We start from the raw sequence: 20,857 nt of genomic DNA on the forward strand, positions 1-20,857 counted from the left end.
GATGCTCAAGCTGGACATCATCGAGCCCTCGCAAAACGCCTGGAGGAGTCCCATCATGCTGGTCGCCAAGCCCGACGGGTCTGTGAGATTCTGCATTGACTACTGGCAAGTCAACACAATCGCAACGTTCAATGCCTATTCCCATGCCCCGGGCCGACATCCTGATCGATCAGTTGGGCACCGCCCGGTTCCTGTCAGCCCTAGACCTCATAAAGGGGTACTGGCAGGTGCCGATGGCCCTGGTGGACCGGGAGAAGACAGCGTTTGCCACCCCCCAAGGGTTGTTCCAGTTTAAAGTAATGGCCTTCGGCCTCCATGGGGCAGCTGCCACCTTCCAAAGGCTGGTCAACTGGGTGCTGGCCCACTGCCAGGACTTCCCCCACGCCTACATAGATGATATAATCATCTTTAGCTCAGATTGGGAAACTCACCTGACCCACCTGGATACGGTCCTCCAGGCACTGGGAGAAGCAGGACTGCGGGCCAACCCCCAGAAAAGCCGGGTTGGGTTCCAGGAGCTGACCTACCTAGGCTACTGGGTGGGCCGAGGGGAACTCCAACCCGTACCAGAGAAGGTGACAACCCTGAAGTAGTGCCCCCGGCCCTGCACCAAGCGGCAGATGTGCCGGTTCTTAGAACTGGTGGGGTACTATAGTAAGTTCATCCCGCACTTTGCGAGCGAGGCGGGCCCCTTGTCTGACTGCCTCAAAAAGGACCAGCCAACCCGCATCCAGTGGAACCCCCCCCCCAAGTGGGAACAAGCCTTCGGGACCCTTCGACGTGCATTGTGCCAGTCGCCCGTTCTCCGCAACCCGGACTTTGACCATCCCTTCATTGTGCATACTGACACATCCGATGCGGGGCTGGGGGCGGTCCTGTCGCAGGAGGTGGGAGGAAAAGAGCACCCAGTCCTCTTTATCAGCAGGAAGCTGCAGCCGGTCGAAGTCAAGTATGCCACAGTTGAAAAGGAGGCCCTTGCGGTGAAATGGGCTGTTGGGGCCTTGCAATTCTACCTGGCCAATAATCACTTCACCCTCATAACAGACCATGCCCCCCTCCTCTGGATGACCCGGATGAAGGACCACAATGCCCGCATACTCAGGTGGTATCTTTCCTTGTTCCCCTTCAGCTTCACGATCCAGCACTGACCAGGAGGCCAGCATGCCAATGCCGACTACATGTCCCAGGTCCACAAAGAGACCCCTCAGCAGCGGCCCGACCCCAGGGGGGGGCCTGAGGCCGCTCAGGCTGGGCAAGGAGGAACGGCCAGCGCAGATGCCCAGGACGGGCCACGCCCAACCGGGAAGGCAGGCGGAGCAGCCGGGGAAGGAGGGAGGCCAGCTGCTGAAACTGCCAGCGGCGATTGGCTACAGGGCCTGGGGGTGGGGGAAGGGCTCCAGTGATGGGCAGGAGCCAGGCCAGCCAGGGGGCAAGGAGCACAGGTGGAGGAAGGGGAAGCCAGAAGGGACGAGGGAGCCAGCAGCCGATTGGCGGCCAAGGGAGAAGGGAGGGCAAAAGGATGCCTTAAAAGGGGGGTATCCCAATGAGGCCGGGGAGAAGGCTGGAGGCAAGAGAGAGAGGGCAGAGAGCCACTGACCAGCTGGCATGGGGGTGGGAGGACCAGGTGATGCAACCCCCTCCCCCCACTGCCAAGTCTGAGGCCGCGGGAACCACCCACCCAGGGGCGGCAGGCATCACTGCGGAGGGCGGAGCCAGAGGGGCGGCACCTTGCACCCATATTTCATTCCTTCCAGCCTCAGCAAGCACCATGGAAGGTTCACTGTGTCTCCTGGGTACCTTAAGAATATTATGGGAATGGTATCAATTACTGCAAAGAGAGTTGACTTCATCAGTAGAATTAAATATCCTGCAGCAAGGGAAAGCTATGGGAAAGTCCCATAGTGGACTAATGAGTCACCGTCCCTCCTTTCTATGCCAATAAGACATAAAGGAAAACTGAGTTAGAATATTAAAAAGCAATGCTTGAGCACAAGAGCAGATTGCTTTGTATAGTAATGAGAATAAGACAATAGGAAACGTGGATAGGGGGAGCAGGAACAAGTAGGCTGGGCTGTTTGAAAAATATATATATAAACACTTGAGAGGGCAGCATTGGGTATAACTCCCCCCGCCCCCTTATGTCACACTAGAGAATTCAGCTCTGTGTAGGAATGGTTTCTTTTCCAACTCTCTACTTCAGTGACATGTACTTTCACCAAAGTGTTTGCAATGAAGCACAAGTTGCACACAAGATTTTTAAGATAAATAGTACGAGCTTTTTACTTCCTTCGGTTTTACTTTTTTTACAACCCCATTACACCTCTCCCACCAGTTAGGTTAGGCTGTATGACCATGCTTTGCACAGGAATAGAAAGAAAAAGGGGAGGAAAGTTCAATGGAACAAATGAAAGAATTTCACAGTCACAGAGCATGCATGAATATACAATGGTAGAGGTGGTATCTGAAATTTCTTTTGACTCCATGAAAGGGACTAGGCAATATCCTTCAAAATCTTTTGCTTCTGGGAGAATTTCTCCTACAGGGATACAAAAAGTGCTACCTTCATGTACAAAGATGTCTTTCCTGAGCTCATACAAAAGGCAAATGATTTCACATTTCAGCTACCCATCATAAAACAAAGCACACTCCCTCACTACAATTAAAGTAAACAACAAAAAATAAGTTCTCCGACCAATCTTAAAATAATATCATATTAAAATTCAAAATGTAGTGTTACCAAGTATCGATTTACAGGTTTCAAGTGAAACTAATTCCTGCCTAACTGAGAGCAAGGTTGGCAGATCAATTGCTAACCTATATTATAACATGAGGAGCATTTTAACCATCCCTCTTATAACCTAGGCTTGACCCCATTCTAGAATTCAGTTCTCCTCCTACAATAGAGAATCAGGTTGCCAGACTAAATCAACAAGTTGTTGTTGTGGTCCATCTTTGTGAAGTAGGCACAGTGAAGTAGGCCTCGTATGCCTTTTGCACAGTGAAAACAGTTAATCAGTGCATTGCATTCCTCTGTAATCCTCCTTGAAGCCCCAGCAGTTTTAACCGTTCAGCTGGAGGAGCTGCAAAGTATGTTTTCTGCTCTTCTGAGTACTTCTCCTTCACTTCAATAATGTCCCGATAGCGCCAGTCCTGCCAGTGGAAATTGAACTTATCCAGCAGTTCTATTTTCTCTTCTTCTGTCCTCACACAATCAATAGGGGGATTCTGCTGCAAGAAGGATACTTCAACATCTGGGAAAAGCAAGAGTGCCCGGATGGCAAACCAGCCTCCATAATAGGGATGAATGCAGACACCATAAATCTTCTAGAGAGAAAAAAAAGCAGATTGAAGGTATGGAGTTAAAGCTCTTTTGGCACTTTAAACTTGGGAGAAAGAAGAAAGATATTGAGTGCTTTGCAGTATGGAAGGGAAAAAACCCGCAATTGTAACTCAAACGTTTAGTAGGATTCCTTCCAAGATATCCAAGTGTGCCATCTCTTACTAACAAAATTTGGGCTGGGGGCCAACTCTATTTGTTCCATACTTCAGGCCATGGCAGTTCTGCCTTTAGTCAAGTGGTAACAAAACAGCTTTGAAAAAAGGTGCTGGTGATTTGAGGCATCACTTCGCACAAAATATCTTGTCCTACTCTTGCCTCTGCTTAAACAATTTTTTCAATTAATACAAAGCCTGTTTACCAGAGGGGAAGAGCGTACACCCCATGAGCAGCTATTCCTTGTTCACACTGCCTTCAACCGTCTGCCTACAGCATTAGGTATCTGATGGTATAATACAGTGAAACAAAGAGCAATCTGCTACATTTCAGCCTGATCCTAAGAATGTTTACTTGGGAAAAAACTCACCAAATTCAATGGGGTTTATTCCCAAATTAAGTGTGCATGGAATTGCAGCTATAGACTATTTATCCTAATGAGTGAATTTTAAAAAAAATGTATATCCCACTGTATTCAGTAGATTCAGATTGGCTTACAGCGCTTTTTTCCAAATGTAAATACTTCTGTCCCCAAAGGGCTCATAATGTAAAAAATGTAATGGTCTGGTAAATAAGAGAGACCAAACTAAGAAAAAGTGACACATGTTCACACTACACTATACACAACTAGTTCAAATACCATCAAAGGACCGTATTTTCTGCAGGCCTGCTAAATGACTATTTCCTGAAGAGCTATAGAAGAGTGGGTTTGGCTAGGCAGAAAACAGAGGTGGGGATGGTGTCTATGGAGCTTTGCCCAGAGATCGGTAGATCTTCATTGCCAAGTCCTGTAATGCTCCTTTTCTCCAGCAGTGCTGCCAACTGACAACAGCTTCCTTAGGAAACGGCACTAAACAACAGGAGAGGATGAGCAAGGAGCAAAGCTAAGCAATGTTTGTCTCTCCATCTTTGATTTCAGATACTGTTTATCAAAGAAATTATAGTTTGCTCTTATTTGACCCTGGCTTTATTGGGGAAAATATAGCCATGTCAATCCCCTAGAATGAAGAACGGGCATCTCCAAAACATGAATCTGTGTTGTGCACATGCAAGGAGTATATTCAACCATGATTACTGTGTGCCACAAACAGAAAGGAGAAGATAGTTACAAACAACATTTACAAAACATACCAAATTCTTTCAATGTGTGAAAATAAAAGTTATGTCTATCTACTTCTATTAAATACACACTACTGGTGGTCGCATTGCATTCTCTGATTTGAAGCTCACCTTCTCTCCCCAAGGATCTTGTTGCACATCTTTCCTCTGGTAGTAGTATGCAGCACCAGCTACATGTGCTGCAGTTTGGGCCAAGAACCGGGGCTTCCGATTGGGCAGCATCTCATAATCATACATAATCTCCACCTGACGGTCAGCGAGGCTCTGGAAGAAAGAGTCTCCATCAGGGCTGACAAGCAAGATACATTTTTTCAGGGGGTGTAATGCTCTCAGGTACCCTCACATTCTGCCTTTAGACTGCAGGGGTGGCTGTCATTTTTAAAACACTTCTTCGAGTATAAAGCTCCCTGCATGTTGTGACCTAGCATACCACAGAGAGGACTATGCTAAACCTTATCCTACGAGCTAGTTTGTGTGCTAGTTTACTGCACACAAGATCATTTGTTCTTTAAATGTCAGGGAACATATTAAAACATGACCCCTTCTCTGCAGTTTGAGGTCTACCAGCTCAGTAATTTGTAGAAAGGCTCTTGACCACTGTGCCCCCACCCCCGGAAGCCCTAAATACAGTCAGTGACTTCTGCAATAAATAAACAAATAAATAGGACAGAGCATCTTCTCTGTGAAAAAAGGCTAACGTACTTAGGGCCTTTAGGTCAGAAAAAAAGATGATGGGAGAGGGGAAAGCATGACCGAGATTTATAAAGACAGGCATGATGTGGAGAAAGTAAGAGAGAAATTCCACTCTCATAGAACTACAGCTTGCAGGCATTCAATAAAATAGATCAGCACTAGATTCACAACAGACAAAAAGAAGTTACTTCTTAGTACAAAACATAAATAATTTATGGAATTCCGTGCTACAAGTTGGTAATTGTCATTGGCTTGCTGGTTTTCAAAGGGCAAACAGACAAAGTCATGGAAGACAAGTCTGCCAAGGCTTTTTAATCAGAACTTCCTTGGTCACAGGCAGCGGACTTCTGAAGATATTAATGGGGGAGGGGGGAACCCTGAAAAACTGTTGCTATCATGCCTTGCTTATGAGCTTTCTGGAAGCGTTTGGTTGGGTACTCTTGGAAACAGGATGCAAGACTAGATTAACCTGTTGTCTATTACAGCAGGACTGTAATATGCTCTTACCACATGCATTTATTTCTTGAGGCAGCTTAGAATTAAAACAATAAAATATAACAACAAAATAAATAACACAAGACCAAGCTATTTAAAAATGGCATTCCATAAGTTAATTACATATTGTCTAAAGTAGTCTTTTATTTGTTACAAATCAGGTGGGAATGACAAGAGGAGACTTTGTGTTAAGAACTCTTACCTCCCTAACCAGTGAAAGGTGATGGGAAATGCACTGATCCACAGGGTCAAGAATCTTTTCCAGTGGCTGACTCTTCAAGAAAGGTTTGAAGGCTTTGTCAAACATGGCAGGGATACTGAGTACCACAAATGCCAGTGTGTTATCCGAGTATGACAAATGAAAAACTGAAGGAAGGACTGCATTGTACCATCCTACCTTCAGAAAATAAAAACAAATTAACATTAGAACAGGACATCTGCACTTTGATAATCTATAATAGCATGCAATTTGCACAACTGGGATTATAGACTGAAACCTGCAGTTTTTATAAAACGTGGCTATTAGAAGCAAATATTCCCATTGTCTTTTCTTCACCAGCTGGAGGCCTGATCCTCTGGCAGTGGCATCCTAAAGAGAGATACACCTTTCCAAATCCATTAAAAGGAGTGTGCTTAAAAGGGTCATAGATCCAGAGGAGTCAGCTGTGTCAGTCTGTAGTTGTAAAATAGTAGAGTCCAGTAGTATCTTTAAGACTAACCAACTTTATTGTAGCATAAACTTTCGAGAACCGCATCTGATGAAGAGAACTGTCGTTCTCGAAAGCTTATGCTACAATAAAGTTGGTTAGTCTTAAAGGTGCTACTGGACTCCTTACTATTTTGCTTAAAAGGGTGTAACTCTGCTTAGGATGGCATTGTGAATCTATTTAAAAAAAACAACACCAGCAATCGTATGCATGATTTTACTTTATTTCCCAAACAATTTTCCAAGGATTGGGAATTTTCTTTTGTTTTTCCAAGGACTGGTTTTGCAGAAACCAAAGAAGCAGAGAAAAGATGCACATATTTGGATTATTAAACCAGTGAAGTTAGGAAGTAGCCACATAAGAAACAGACAGGGAACTGTGCAAGGCACTATAGCCCCACCTGCTGTTAAATGGAAGCCCTGACCAGACCTCCAGATTACTCAGTCTCTGTTTCAGAGTCCTTATCATATACTTCCCCAGTACATTTCAGGCTTTCTTCTACTGTCATACATAATTTAGTTTAAAAAAAAGAAAAGAAAAGCACATTTGAAAATGGTATGTTCCTTGCTGGAGAACAAGTCACAGTATGCAGGACTGTATCTGGAAGAAATGTTTGCAAATGTAACTACAAAAATATATGCACGTGTAGATGGCAGGGGAAGGCAATGGCAAACCACCTCGTAACAAAAGTCTGCCAAGAAAATGTGATGTGATGTCCCCCCATGTGTCAGGAATGACTTGGTGCTTGCACAGGGGACTACCTATACCTTTAATAGAAAACTATAAAATATTATTTATATCATGATATACCTTTGCAAAATATGTGCAAAAGTATATTTGTTGTAGGGGAAAAACTGTAATGGGTTAATAATATGCCTATTATGTTTCTCTACTGTTTTTACTATGTAGACTGTAACATAGGCCATTCTTGGCTCTTTGTAGTTGTCTTTTTGTTATGTTTTCCTTTCTTTTGCCCTATCTTTTAACTTTTTCACAATAAAAACAAAAAATAAAATTTTAAAAAAGATATACTTTTGCAAAATATATAAATACACAGATCTTGACAATTTGGTTTAGTGGTTAAGAGTTGCAGGGCTCTAATCTGGAGAACTGGGTTTGATTCCCCACTCCTCTGCTTGAAGCCAGCTAGGTGACCTTGAGTCAGTCACAGCTCTCTCAGAGCCCACCCACTTCACAGAGTGATTGTTGTTGTGGGGATAACAACAACATACCTTGTAAACCGCTTTGAGTGGGTGTTAAGTTGTCCTCAACAGCAGTATATAAATTGAATGTTGTTGTTATTAAAATAATTAAATGAGTACATACTTGGTGACACAGTGTCCACACTCCTTAATTAATAATTAATTTTGATAAAACATTTGAACACTTCTTTTCATACATGGCACATGTCAGTTTGCAAAAGTTAAAATGCCTAGTCTCTGGTCAAGTTCTTTTTTTGGGGGGGGGGGGAGTAATGGAGCAAGCAAGATTCTTAGCCAGCTTGCTGCTAAGCCAGTTTGCTGTTGCACTTAAGCAACCCTCTTGCTAAGAAAACAACAACATTCCAATGTTAGCTTCCAGGTCTGACAACAAACACTTTCTGATTTGCAAACACTTTCTGGGACAATTATATCCCACTACTTACTTTTCTTTTTATTCATATATAATCCTATCTGCAGCACTTACCTTTTATTATTATTATATTCAAATTATCTGAAACACAATCAACAATAAGCAGAGGTCACATGTTATTATTGATTGGCCTTGCTAAACTGATACAAAATTCCTCCAGAGACCTAAGTATCAACTAGATATCGGCATAATATGTACACTGTTCCAAGTAGTGCTATCTTTTGCAGTTCTGTAGGTGTTATGTCAGAAAGCTACAGTTTTTCCATATGAATTGCAAAGTTTTTCGAGATGGTTCCAAGTGCCCCGATGACAATGAGGACTACTGTTGCATTCTTCTTCCATAGTTGGGTGGTTTCTATTGCCAGATCTCTATATTTAATCATTCTTTCTTGTTCTTTTTCTTCGCCTCTGACATCCCCAGGAATTGCAATGTCAATTATCCAGACTTTTCGATTTTCCACGACTGTTAAGTCTGGTGTTCAAGGTGCTGATCAGTTTGAATTCTGAAATCCCACAAGATCTTGACTAGTTCATTTTCTAGCACCTTTTCCACCTGGTGTTCCCATGAATTCTTTGATACTGGCAAGTTATACTTTTAACACAATGACCAATGAATCAGCTTTGTATGTATTGTCGAAGGCTTTCACGGCCGGAGAACGATGGTTGTTGGGGGTTTTCCGGGCTGTCTTGCCGTGGTCTTGGCATTGTAGTTCCTGACGTTTCGCCAGCAGCTGTGGCTGGCATCTTCAGAGGTGTAGCACCAAAAGACAGAGATCTCTCTGAGAGATCTCTGTCTTTTGGTGCTACACCTCTGAAGATGCCAGCCACAGCTGCTGGCGAAACGTCAGGAACTACAATGCCAAGACCACGGCAAGACAGCCCGGAAAACCCCCAACAACAATCAGCTTTGTAGTCCGTCTGTGCAATTTTGCTCCATTCAGAGATAAGGAAGGGCACAGTTTAATCTTTCTCCTGGTAAAGTTGACATTTTGGATTTTCACTGATTTTCTGAATTTTGGCTTTCATAACATTCGTTGTAATGCTTGTTCTTGTGCTGCGAAGATCAGACCTTCAGTTTCTTTCTTGATTGTACCTATCTTCAACCATGCCCAAGTTAGGCTGTCACTTTTTCTTTCAATATTTTTTAGATGTTGCCCATGTAAGAGTTTGCACTTCCATCCATTTAATCTATTCTCAAACTGTTTCTTCTTGTATTCAGCCTTTGTTTCAGTTGTTTTTACTATATCCTCTGTTTTCACAGCCTGAAGTAATTTTCTGGACTTCTGCTGATGTAATCATTCAGGTCTCTCTTTTCTTCTTCCACTACCTGATGTAACAGTCCTCTTCCACCAATTTTTTGTGGTAAATATAGCCTGTAAACATCACTTTTTGGATGTAAAGAGTGATGATACATGTTCATTAGTTTTTATGTTTTTCAATCCAATTTTTCTAAATCGCTTTGTGTCCAATCTATTATTCCAGCTGGAAATATGATCACTGGAATTGCCCATGTATTTATGGCCTTGATTGTATTTCCACCATTTAATTTTGATTTCAGAATTTTTCGTACTCTCTTGATATATTCTTTCCATGTCAGTTCTTCTACTTTCACATGCAGGATGTTATCTGATTCTAATATTCCAAGATATTTATAATTTTCATTGTTTGATAATGATCCCATAATGTTGCCATTTTCAAGTTCTATTCCATCAATATTTTTTTACTTTTCACTGCTGCATGGAGAGTACTGCACATTTGTCTAAGCCAAATTTCATTTGAATATCATCACTGTACATTTTCATTGTATTAAGCAATGATTCAAGCTCAGTGGGACACTTTGCATACAATTTCAAATCATCCATGTACAGGAGAGGGTTTATTTTCCCAGCCTGATCAGAAATATAATAATTCATTTTTGTTTTCTCTAGGATCATTGTCAAGGGGATTAATGAGATGCTGAATAATAAAGGCAACAAGGTGTCCCCTTGAAATATACCTCTTTTGATACAAACGTCCCCAATTTCTCCACCACAGGCCAGTAACATGGTTTTCCATTTTCACATATTTTCCTTAAGGAACAGATTGATGTTTTCACTAATTCCAAAAATTTCCAGGCAGGTATTAAATCAACTGTGTGGCAGTGAATCAAATGCTTGTTTGCAGTCAATCCATGCCATATTCAAATTCGTCTTTCTTCTTGAATTTTTCAGTATCATTTTGTCTATTAGCAGTTGATCTTTAGTGCCTCTTAAAATTGCCTTTCTGTTCAATAGGGTACATACTGTTTTCCATTCAATAATCATATACTGATGTTTTTAATATCCTTGTGAAAAGTTTGAATGTTGTTGGAAGGCATGTGATTGGGCGGTAATTTCCTGGCTCATTGCCTTTTCCTTCATTCTCAGCCTCATTGGAACACACAAGCCCCACCACCACTGCAAGATGGCACCCTTGGTGGGGTATTATTATTAATATTAATAATATTAATAATAATAATAATAATAATAATTCTATTTGTAGTCTGCTCTCACCGCAAGCAGGCTCAGAGCAGATCACATCCAGTTAAAACACATACGATATACAATATAGACAATATGGACAATTAAAACTGGTAGCATTAAAGAGCAGTTGCAATTGCACAACCAACCCTCAGCAGCACATATTGCACAATCCTGCATGTAATCATTTGGACCCATGGTGGGTTGGTAAACAACAAATAAAAACAGAAGCTGGGAGGGGATACTCCCCCTCTCCGGTGGGAGATCAGGGATGAGGTCTGCTCACCTCAACCACCAAAGGCCTGGCAGAACATCTGTCTTGCAGGCCTGGCAGAATGATAATAAATCCCACTGGGTCCAGGTTGTCTCAGACAGAGAGTTCCACAAGGTTGGGGCCAAGGCTGAAAAGGTCTGGGTCCTGGAAGAGGCAAAATGAACCTCCTTAGACCAAGGACCATCAGTAGATGTTTTCCTGCAGAGCAGAGTGCTCTCCGGGGAATATAGGGGGAGAGGTGTCCCACAGGTATGCTGGTCTTAGTCCCCTAAGGGCTTGAAAGGTCAGAACCAAACCTTGAACCTGATCCAGAACTCCACTGGAAGTCAGTGCAGCTGGCGCAGAACCGGTATCACATATGACCGGAACGCAGACCCAGTCAAAAGACACGCTGCTGCGTTCTGGTCCAGTTGTAACTTTTGGAGCAGGCCTAAGGGCAACCCAGCATAAAATGAGTTACAGTAGTCCAACCTGGAGGTGACCATTGCATGGATCACTGTTCCTAGATTGTGGGACAAAAGGTAGGGGGTAAGCTGCCTGACCTGATGAAGATAGTAAAATGCCGATCTACTATGATCTGGGCCTCCTCTGATAAGGAGGCATTCAAGACCACATCCAGACTCCTTACCGATGAAGCAGGTGCAAGTGGCGCCCCACTGAGAGATAGGAGCTGGATCCCTGTACTCGACAGCCAACGACCCAGATGCAGGAACTCGTCTTCATTGGATTCATTTCAGTCTGCTCTGCTTTAACCATCCAGTCACAGCCTTCAAAGCCCTGGCCAGATCATCTGTGGCACTATCTGGCTGGCCGTCCATCAGCAGATAAAGTTGGATGTCATCTGCATATTGAGGACAACCCAAACCAAAACTGCACTAGCTGGGCAAGGGGACACATGTAAATGTTAAATAACATCGGGGAGAGTACCGCTCCTTGAGGGACACCACACAGCAGTGGGTGACGTGATGACAACTGCTCCCCCAGTGCCTCCCTCTGTCCCTGATCTTGGAGAAAAGAGAGTAGCCACTGTAAGGCTGTCCCACAAATCCCCACATTGGTGAGGTGATGGGTCAAGAGCTCATAATCAACCGTGTTGAACACTGCAGTAAAATCCAGTAAAATCATCAGCGCCGACCTGCCTTGATCCAGATGTCTGCGGAGATCATCCGTGAGGGCAACCAATGTCATCTCCATCTCATGGCCAGGGCGGAAAACAGACTGAAATGGATCCAGGACCAAGGAATTCTCCAGGAATACCTGCAGCTGTTCCACCATTGCTGTACAAGTATTTTAACTTATTTTACTTCATTTATACTTTGGCGGGCTGCCTTCCTCCAGGGAGCTGCTCCAGAGAAAGCCGCCACGTCGGCAAAGCTCCAGCTGCAGCAACAGCAGAGGGATCTGCTGCTGGTCTAACATGCCCTATAGGTGCTCGGGAGCAGGGGAAGGGCACGTTAGAGCAGCAGCAGATCCTTCTGCTGTCGCTGCAGCTGGAGCTTTGCTGACGTGGCGGCTTTCTCTGGAGCAGCTTCCCGGGGGCAGGCAGGCTGCCAGGCACAGGGTGCCCTGAGAGAGAGCAGCAGCTGCAAACAGAGCCTGAAGCTTTCAGGCGACAAGCAGTGGCAGAAGGAGCTGCTGACGCTGCCACTGCTGCTACTCCACCATCTGTTCTTAAAAATACAGAAGTAAAACAGAGAGGGGAAGAAGTCTCCAACTACACTTCCCAGGTAAAACTGCGCGAACCCATCACATGTAATGTGTCACTTGTAGCTTTGCTCTGAGATCAATATTCTTTAGATAAAGTAAAACACTAGGTGACTCAAAAGTAGGATCAGGAAAGAATGCATGCTGTTGTTCCCTTCTCCACTTAAGCAACAATTGTTTAACAACAATAAAAGGAGACCTCCATTTTTATTTCTACTGCCTGCCAATTTGTTGGAGAAATAAAACTGTAAAAACAAGAGTCAGTTCATGAGGAGTTCATGATCCAACCTCTGCCATGGGCTAATGACACAACATCTCTAGTCCTTATGATGTCATAAGAGTTGTGGGCAGCAACAAAAAAGAAACTTAGGACTAACCATGTGATTCAGGCCCAAAGATCAGCTAGGAGGAAGACCAAGCATCAGAGGTCATGAGCAGAAACAGGTAATGGTGTTCCGGATCTTACAATCTAATCCTATGCATGTTTATTCAAAATCAAAGACAAGCTAGATAGGACAGCTGTTCCAGGTATTCAAATACAGAACTACCCGAATGCCACAGAAAAAGAGTGAAGGTCCAAATTTAGCTACACACAGGAGGGGAGGCTGCATGGTTGAAGGGTGCTAAACTTTTCCATACCTCCTAATTAACTCCCTGCAGTCTTTCTCCATAAGCACTCCCCCCCGCCAGTCACAGTCTCTGATATTGGAACTCAGAAAAGTTCCCAAGGAAAGGAACTGTGAAGTCAGCTGTGAGGAGTGAGAACGTTCTGCACTTCGCATCCGCACATCCTTTTTTATTATGAGATAGCCACAGCCATGTTCTGTGCGATTAGGGGTAGTATTTAAAAGTAGAACTGCTTCCCTGTTTTAGCTTGGACATAAGTCCTGCTGAGTTCAATGGGAATTCCTTTAAAATGCACTATTACTACAGCATATCTAGATGTTTGCAAGCTCCTTTACACACACTCACACACACCCCTTATCCAAAGAACAAAATAAAATGTGTGCATGGGTCCAATAACCCATACAAATGCAACAACACCCTCTTCTGGCAGAGAAGGAGGGGCACTTTTTAGAGGCCACCCTCGTATTTACCTGCCTACAGATTTGAACTGGCTCAGAGCTCTTCCCATTGGCTCAAACAAATGTCAATTTAAGGTTCAAGACAGCCCACATACATGAACTAACATTCCAAGTTAACAGGAAGGAACCAAAAACACCAAACCCTTCCCATAAAGTAAACAGGACATCTAAGGAACAGGCTTCTATGTGCTCAATGAAAGTGGTAGCAAAGATGCATGGGCTAGTACTACTAGCTTTTCCATAATGCTGGACTAACATTTTCATCTAGTCTTCCACAAAATCTTTGCCAAGAAGTGCCCATCAGCACTCCACATATATCTAGCGGAGTCCACTCTAAACCTACTCCAAGTTTGAACTGAACTTTTCCAAGCTCTGAAACACAACAGTCTAGGTAGGCCCCTGAGGTATTCGCCACACACACTGCTTTATAATAGGAGGAAAGCCACTCATTTCCATAAGCCGTTACATTGTTATTATGAAATACTCCCTTCACCAGGGTACAACAGTCTTTTCATACCAGCCACGTTAATAATTTAAACCAGATAATGTTTATGTTGTCTCTTCAAAATTCTGAAATTTTGTAATCTGCCTTAAGTCTCAGTGAGAAAAGTGAATTATAAATACCGTAAAGAAATAAAATGAAAATAAATTTCAAACTTCAGAAACTTTTTGTACCATCCTACTGTGTGGTAATAATTAAATAATATAGTTAAGGTGGAAATACCAGGAATAGGATTTTCTATAACTTACAGGGGCTGTGGCTCAGTGGGCGGGCATCTGCTTGAAGAGCTGCTGCCAGTCTGATTAGACAATATTGACCTTGATGGACCATTCCTGCTCCAAGCTACACACACACACACGGACAGATGCACAAAAGAAAGAAAAGGTGCAGGGGTGGGGTGGGGAGGCCAGGCTCAAACTTCAGCCCTCACACCTTAGACCAGCAACCTGACCACTGGCCCAAGAAGACAAGATGCAAAAGAGGTATATCATCAGGCATTAAGCACTTCATTTCAGCCGATATCACCACCAGACATATGGGGCCAGGCAGATAACATTACACAGACATGGCTCAGTAGAAAGGCACTAGGGGGAGAGACTAGAGGCAGGCAAATGTTCTGGATCCTTTTTGCCTCTGCAAGCTGCAAAGGGACGACAGGATGGCCCAGCTGAGGAAACCACCCTGGGCAGCTATCACAAACCCTCTGCGCTACACCCACGTGCCTCGAGGCCCATGCACACCCACTTTGCCAACCTGCATGGCTTATCAGATGCCAGCACTGTTATGGGGAGTGTGAGATCCACAGATCTGCGTCCCACCTCCCATCTGTTAGGGCAGACACATTTCCCCTTGGATGCCCCCCGCCTGCTCTCTGTGCAAACTGCACAAAGGAGCAAAAAGAGTGGAAAGAAGGAGGGGGTTGCAGAGAGGTGGTGAGGTGAAGAGGTGAGCTACTGCTCATGAAAACTCATAGTGTCATCAGTCATCATTCATGAAGGTAAGATGCCCCTGGACTGTGATTATATTGTGCTGCTAAGCGAAACAGAGGTCCAGGGGTACCACGAAGACCAACAAAATCAGTGCCAGTGTGACTGTCCCCAAGTCAAAGCTCACCCCCTAAGATGTGTGAAAGACAGGTCATTCCAGCTGGTACACTGGGGAAAATCACAGAAGGGGGCAAAGAATGGCATGCTGTGCAGGGGTGGGAGGGGGTAGGGAGTAACCCCATCCACTCAACAACAGACAGATTACTTAGATCACTTCAAACTTTATTGAACAGCAGCAGGGAAATAGTAACAAAGTATCCAGTATGGTTTCTCTGCCTCTGCAAGATGCTCTAAGATGTCATAGGGAGATAGGGTGAGCAGGATGGATTTGCCAGACAGATGGCTGCCTGAATTGGGATGCTGCAGCAGCTGGGCTAGAACGAGTAGGATGGCAGCCCCAGGGCAGAGTGGCAGGACCCACACTGGTCACTGCAGCCAGCCCAAACTGTACCAGAAATGTCATTCTCCCCAGTCTCCTCCCTGCTGAATCACTGTCTGCACAGATGCCAGAGACCTATGCAATGATTATGAACAACACAGTGGACCTGACCACTGCAGCCATACCAGTGGGGCCCCAATAGGGTCTGTGGTTCCCTGACATTTGTCGAGATACTCCCTGCAGCTAATGCCATAGCCATCCAAATGACACTTACTCATCTGCTGTGTGGGTTGCACCTCAACTGTATTTACTCCATCAGCTTCTGCAGCTGCAGAGGGCTTGGAACCTGCAAGGCAATAGGTGCCAAGGTTGCTTGGTCAGCAGATTCATAGGGCACAGCAGGGCAGCTACCTGTCACACCCTGAACGCCAACTCCCCACTTCCCCACATGAGAAGGCATCCTGGCATGCGGCTGTGCTGACAGCTTGGTACAGGGCTGACAGCATCTCTGCTGCCACCACCCTCGACATTATAGTCAGCATGCTCCTAGATACATTTTCCTGGGCATATGCCCCATAGCATGAAATGCATATGGCTGTGTGCAGCTTTATCAGGTTGTCCCCACACATTCACAGCTAGCTTTGGCTGTATGAGCCTGCATTGCTGAGACAGCACCCAGGGTGCATGCAAGGCAGCAGGTGGGTGCAGACTCCTGGGCTGAGCCTGCTGGATCCCAGCCCTTGCTCACCTATTAGTGCATGGTGACTCCTTCAGTGAGTGTCTCCAGAGATGGAGTACCTGTAAGGGTTCTGAAATGAGACATAATAGTCCCACAGCTAAGCGCCCCCTCTGTGCACTTCCCATTGCCAGGGTGAAATTCAATGTGCTCTAATTGTGCAAGTTGGAGACCTCAGAGACAGACTGCTGTGCTGCCTGCTCTGTCATCTGAGCTGTGGAGTGTCCTGGCTCAGGTTTATGTAGTGGGGAGGGCTGGAATTGAAAGCACAGTAGGGTGAAGTATGTCCTATTGCCTACATGACTTGTGATAAGTCTGTATCCTGTCCTATGCCAGGGCTTATGGGTGGGATTGTGCACGTGGGGGCATTTTGCCTTTTCCATCGCATGGGCACCTGAGGGCTACACTGTTGTTTTGGATGGTGTCGCTCTGTGGGGGCTTTCTCAGGCTGGAGTGGTTTAGGGACCTGACTAACTGCATCCATATCCCTGTACCCCCCCTTCCTCCAACAGTGCTGAGGGTTGTGCTGGCAGTATTCTGGCAGCAGACTGCAGCACCTCCCTGACACTTTCACACACGCACGCATGCATGCACACACCCAGGAGTGTGTTGTTTACCACCAACTCCAAATATGTCCTGCTGATTAAAATTGAGTTTACTCCTACCAATTTCAATTGGTTTAATTGGAACCACATTGACTGAAAACACTGCGATTACTAAGAGATGTCCTCTCAGTTCTGCAGAGGTCTTTATTTCTTTTACAGCCCCATGCTGTGGCAAAGTTAAGGAAGGCACTGGTCACTGAGGGCACCTTGCTTTTTTTCCCTTTAAAAATCTAGCACTTAACTTTATACTTGGTGGAATTTTATGCCACTGGATTCTAGAATACATATGGGCTCCCCTGGTATAACATTCCTATAGTGCTTTTTTATTGCTAGAAATGGTACCTAGCAAAAGTTGCTGCAGAAAGAAACTGAGAATCCAACAAACCAAGAAAAAGCAGAAACAAAAGTTTGCAACTTATGAAACCAACATAAAGGGCAAATAATAGTATGAAGTTATTCTTAATGAAGGGTGGAAAGGAATAATAAGTATTTGCCCTTCCAGTCCTAAATAAAATGTCTCAAAGATTTAGACGTTAAACAAATCCCTTCATGGCCTTGGAACCTCTTATCTATGGGACCACTTCTCTCCATATGCTCTGCCACAACAGCTTTGCTCATCTGAGTATGGTCTTCTACGGGTGCCAATTTGCAAATGAGCAAAATCAACAACTGCCCACGTACATGCATTCTCTGTTGTGTCCCCCACCTTACAGAATGACTTGCCTGATGAGGTCAGGAAGGCTCACACCCTCTTGGTTTTCCACAAACTATGCAAAACTGAACTATTCTACACAGGTAACAGGGCTGTACTGTAACAAAGTAGTTCAATAAGATACTTGGGTAAAGGATTAGAGACTGTGACAGTCTATAATTCATGCTGCCTAGTGCTGTAAGTAGGATCCTCCCATGTAATTTTTGCATCGTCTAACTTGTCATGTTAATACTTATGCTTTACTTTAGTTCTGTTTTCAGATTTTTGGTCAGTTTCAAATTTCTACAGTTCTAAATCTTATTGCTTTGTTTATTGGATGCCCTATCCTGTTGATTGTATTGACTTACTCTGAGTAATACATCTTGAATCCCAGTGAGAAAGGTAGACTATAAACAACATACGTAATTACATAAAATTAATTTGATATGTAGTTTTCATCTCTTCATATGTAGAGGATGCAACTATGCTTTGGAGCATGTCTTGGTAATGTTCTATATTTTTTTTCCATTCAGGGGCCTGAGACCTCATTAGTTTAAAATACAAACCAAACAGAAGATTTTTCACAGCTCCTAGCATTAATTGACATCTTGCCAAACCATAAGAGATTTGTTTTTGACACGGAGCTTTCTCAACTAAAACAATATTTCTCTGAAAAGTTAAATTATGTTTTAGCAGAGCAGCGTGCAGTGAAATTGTTAAAAGCACACAAAAATGAGGAATATGGCTTCCAAGGAACCAAGTTTTAATAGGTATCAAAGAGAATGTTATTTCCCCCCCTTTACCGTGGTTAATATTTAATGCACTAGGCGGCACATGCCTCACCTTCACACTAGTAATTTAGTAATTTATCTACTCAGTGTCAATGTTTAACTCCCAGTCAATGGAACTTGACATTAACCCCTATCCAACCTCCACTGGCCACATTCTCAATTTGACTCCACTTTGGATTTTTTAAAACTTGGGCTGTAACCTTGATAGCTATTCAGAACATCATTTATTACTTGTTTCTCCCATTCTCTACTTTTTCATCAACTTATGCAAATTTGCTCTAGTGTACAATGTATCCAGGTATCAGAGGTACAGTTGTTCTTTCCTCTCAAGACTGCTTTAAACTCAGATAAAATGCTATACTAGAATGAAATCTATAGGATAAGACTTGCAAACATTTCTTAAAGTAATGGGTAAGGAATGAAAACTGACAATGCAGAGTCCAAAGCAGAGTTGCACCTTAAATCCATTTAAGTCAATGGGATCTGAAGGATGTAACTCTGCTTAGGATTGTATCATTGTGAGGAGTTAAAGAGAATGGCCGTTTCCGTAATGAAAGCTGAGCAGCACAGAGGGGAAACCCCCACGGAAACCAAACAAAACACCAATCAGTTAATAAACTTTGAAAGTTCTTAAGAACTTTAAGAACTTTCAAAGTTTATTAACTGATTGGTGTTTTGTTTGGTTTCCGTGGGGGTTTCCCCTCTGTGCTGCTCAGCTAGGATTGTATCATTGGCATGCAAAGAAAAAGCAGTGCGGTTCCTTTATAAGAAGCACTCCAAGTACATTACATGATGTCTGCTACCTAATATCGGTGCCTCTTTCAGAACTGGTGTTTACAACAAACATTTTTTTAAAAAAAACACAGAGAAAAACAGTTTCAAAATTAACTGGCTTCTCCCCTCCTGTTCAATGCTGACTAAATACACAATTGCCTCCTGCTCACTTCTAAAAAAATTAGACCGAAATTTTTAGCCATTTTATGAAAAACTAAACATGTAAGATAAAAGTAATGCATTAAAAACACAATTAGACGTGCAACATTGCAATCCTAAACAGATGTACCACCTCTTTCTAATCCCATTCACTTCAATGGACTTAGAAAGGTGCAACTCTACCTAGGATTGCATTGTAAAATAAGCAACGAACAGTCCAAACTTCAGTGAGCAAAATAAATAGAAGAAAAATATATTATAATCGGACAGTGGTCTCACTTGGTCACAAAATCAAGCTGAGGTTTTAAAGACACAATGTCTCCTTATAACTCTGCAAAGCTTCCCTCTGTCATTGCGCATTATTTCCATTCATACATAAACCCCCACGATTGCATGGTCAGCTGCCTGTCGTACCCATCTATATTTGAACCTATTGATGCATCATAGCATAAAGCAGATTTGAAACCATGTTTCCCTGTAGCACCACGAGGACCAACAGACTAATGTAACCAGAATCCATAAAGTCACAGAGGTCAGTGTTAGGTCAAATCATATCAATTGCCTCTGTTCACTAATATGATACCATATGTCTAGCTAGACACATGGTGTCAAAAAACATACAGCCTACAACATCTACTGTACCTTGAAAGGATGAACCTCAAATCCCAGATGCTCCAATTTGCCACGGATCCTCTTCTCTAGATACGCCACACGCTTCTCCATCGCGCCTAAGCGCTGAGCACCATGGGTAATGTAGTTTCCGTGATGGACGGCATAGCTGTGCCGTGTGTCTCATGAAATGCGCGAGTTCTCCAGCTGCCATGAAACAAAAACTCGCTGCCTCTAATAGCTGTGCGTGGTGCATGAAGGGAAGGGTTTTAAATGTCTCCCGATGATCCAGCGGCGTAACAGCTGCCGGGAAATGTAGTCCTACTAACGAACTTACTTGCAACGATGAATACGCCTGAAGGACTTCCACCGCCAGAAGTCTCTGCGGCGGAGCGGAAGGCGAAACTTGCCTCGCGCTTTGGAAGGGCGTGTGCGTTTGAATCTGTGCCGCGGAAATCCGCAGGTCAAGCGAGACTTTCCCTCGGGCTGGGCCGACGTGTACCTGCTTCCCTTAGTTTCCTTGGGTGCCTTCCCGCGGCGAGGGGACTTCGCTCCCGTAACTTCCGTAGCGAAGGAGGGGGCTGTGCGAACTGTCGAAATTACAAGCCCCAGGACTCGCGGGGGCTGCATTCCCAGGGCGAAGCGCTCAGGGCCCTGCTCAGAAGCGATTAGTAGTACGGTCTAGATCACGGGATGGGGGAGTATATAGCTGGAAGGAGTATATAGCAGAAGATCCTGTGGCCTGGCATCTCCGTCTGAAGGTAGCACGTGATATGAAAGGCCTTTCTCTGATGCCCTGGAGAGCCCCTAACTAACCAGTGCTGAGCTAAACGGAAAAGGCAGGTCCCCATCTGTCTGGCCTTTC

The 20,857-nt window shown here is 44.1% G+C and overlaps 1 protein-coding gene across 2 annotated transcripts; it reads right to left on the reverse strand.

The window, feature by feature from the left end:
• Nucleotides 1-2,278: 2,278 nt before the first annotated feature.
• On the reverse strand, nucleotides 2,279-20,209 carry MMACHC (metabolism of cobalamin associated C). 2 transcript variants are annotated; one of them, XM_054980922.1, is made up of 4 exons: nucleotides 20,026-20,209; nucleotides 6,003-6,197; nucleotides 4,724-4,876; nucleotides 2,279-3,324 (listed from the first exon to the last, which is right to left on the reverse strand). In XM_054980922.1, the coding sequence occupies exons 1-4, from the start codon at nucleotides 20,104-20,106 to the stop codon at nucleotides 3,013-3,015; spliced, it is 741 nt and encodes a 246-aa protein (XP_054836897.1). In that variant the 5' UTR covers nucleotides 20,107-20,209; the 3' UTR covers nucleotides 2,279-3,012. The 2 variants fall into 2 exon arrangements, with proteins under 2 accessions (XP_054836897.1, XP_054836898.1); XM_054980923.1 differs by lacking the exon at nucleotides 20,026-20,209 and adding an exon at nucleotides 11,540-11,569.
• Between the last annotated feature and the right edge of the window lie 648 nt (nucleotides 20,210-20,857).

This window comes from Eublepharis macularius, chromosome 5, assembly GCF_028583425.1.
Source record: "Eublepharis macularius isolate TG4126 chromosome 5, MPM_Emac_v1.0, whole genome shotgun sequence".
In the NCBI taxonomy this organism is placed as follows: domain Eukaryota; kingdom Metazoa; phylum Chordata; class Lepidosauria; order Squamata; family Eublepharidae; genus Eublepharis; species Eublepharis macularius.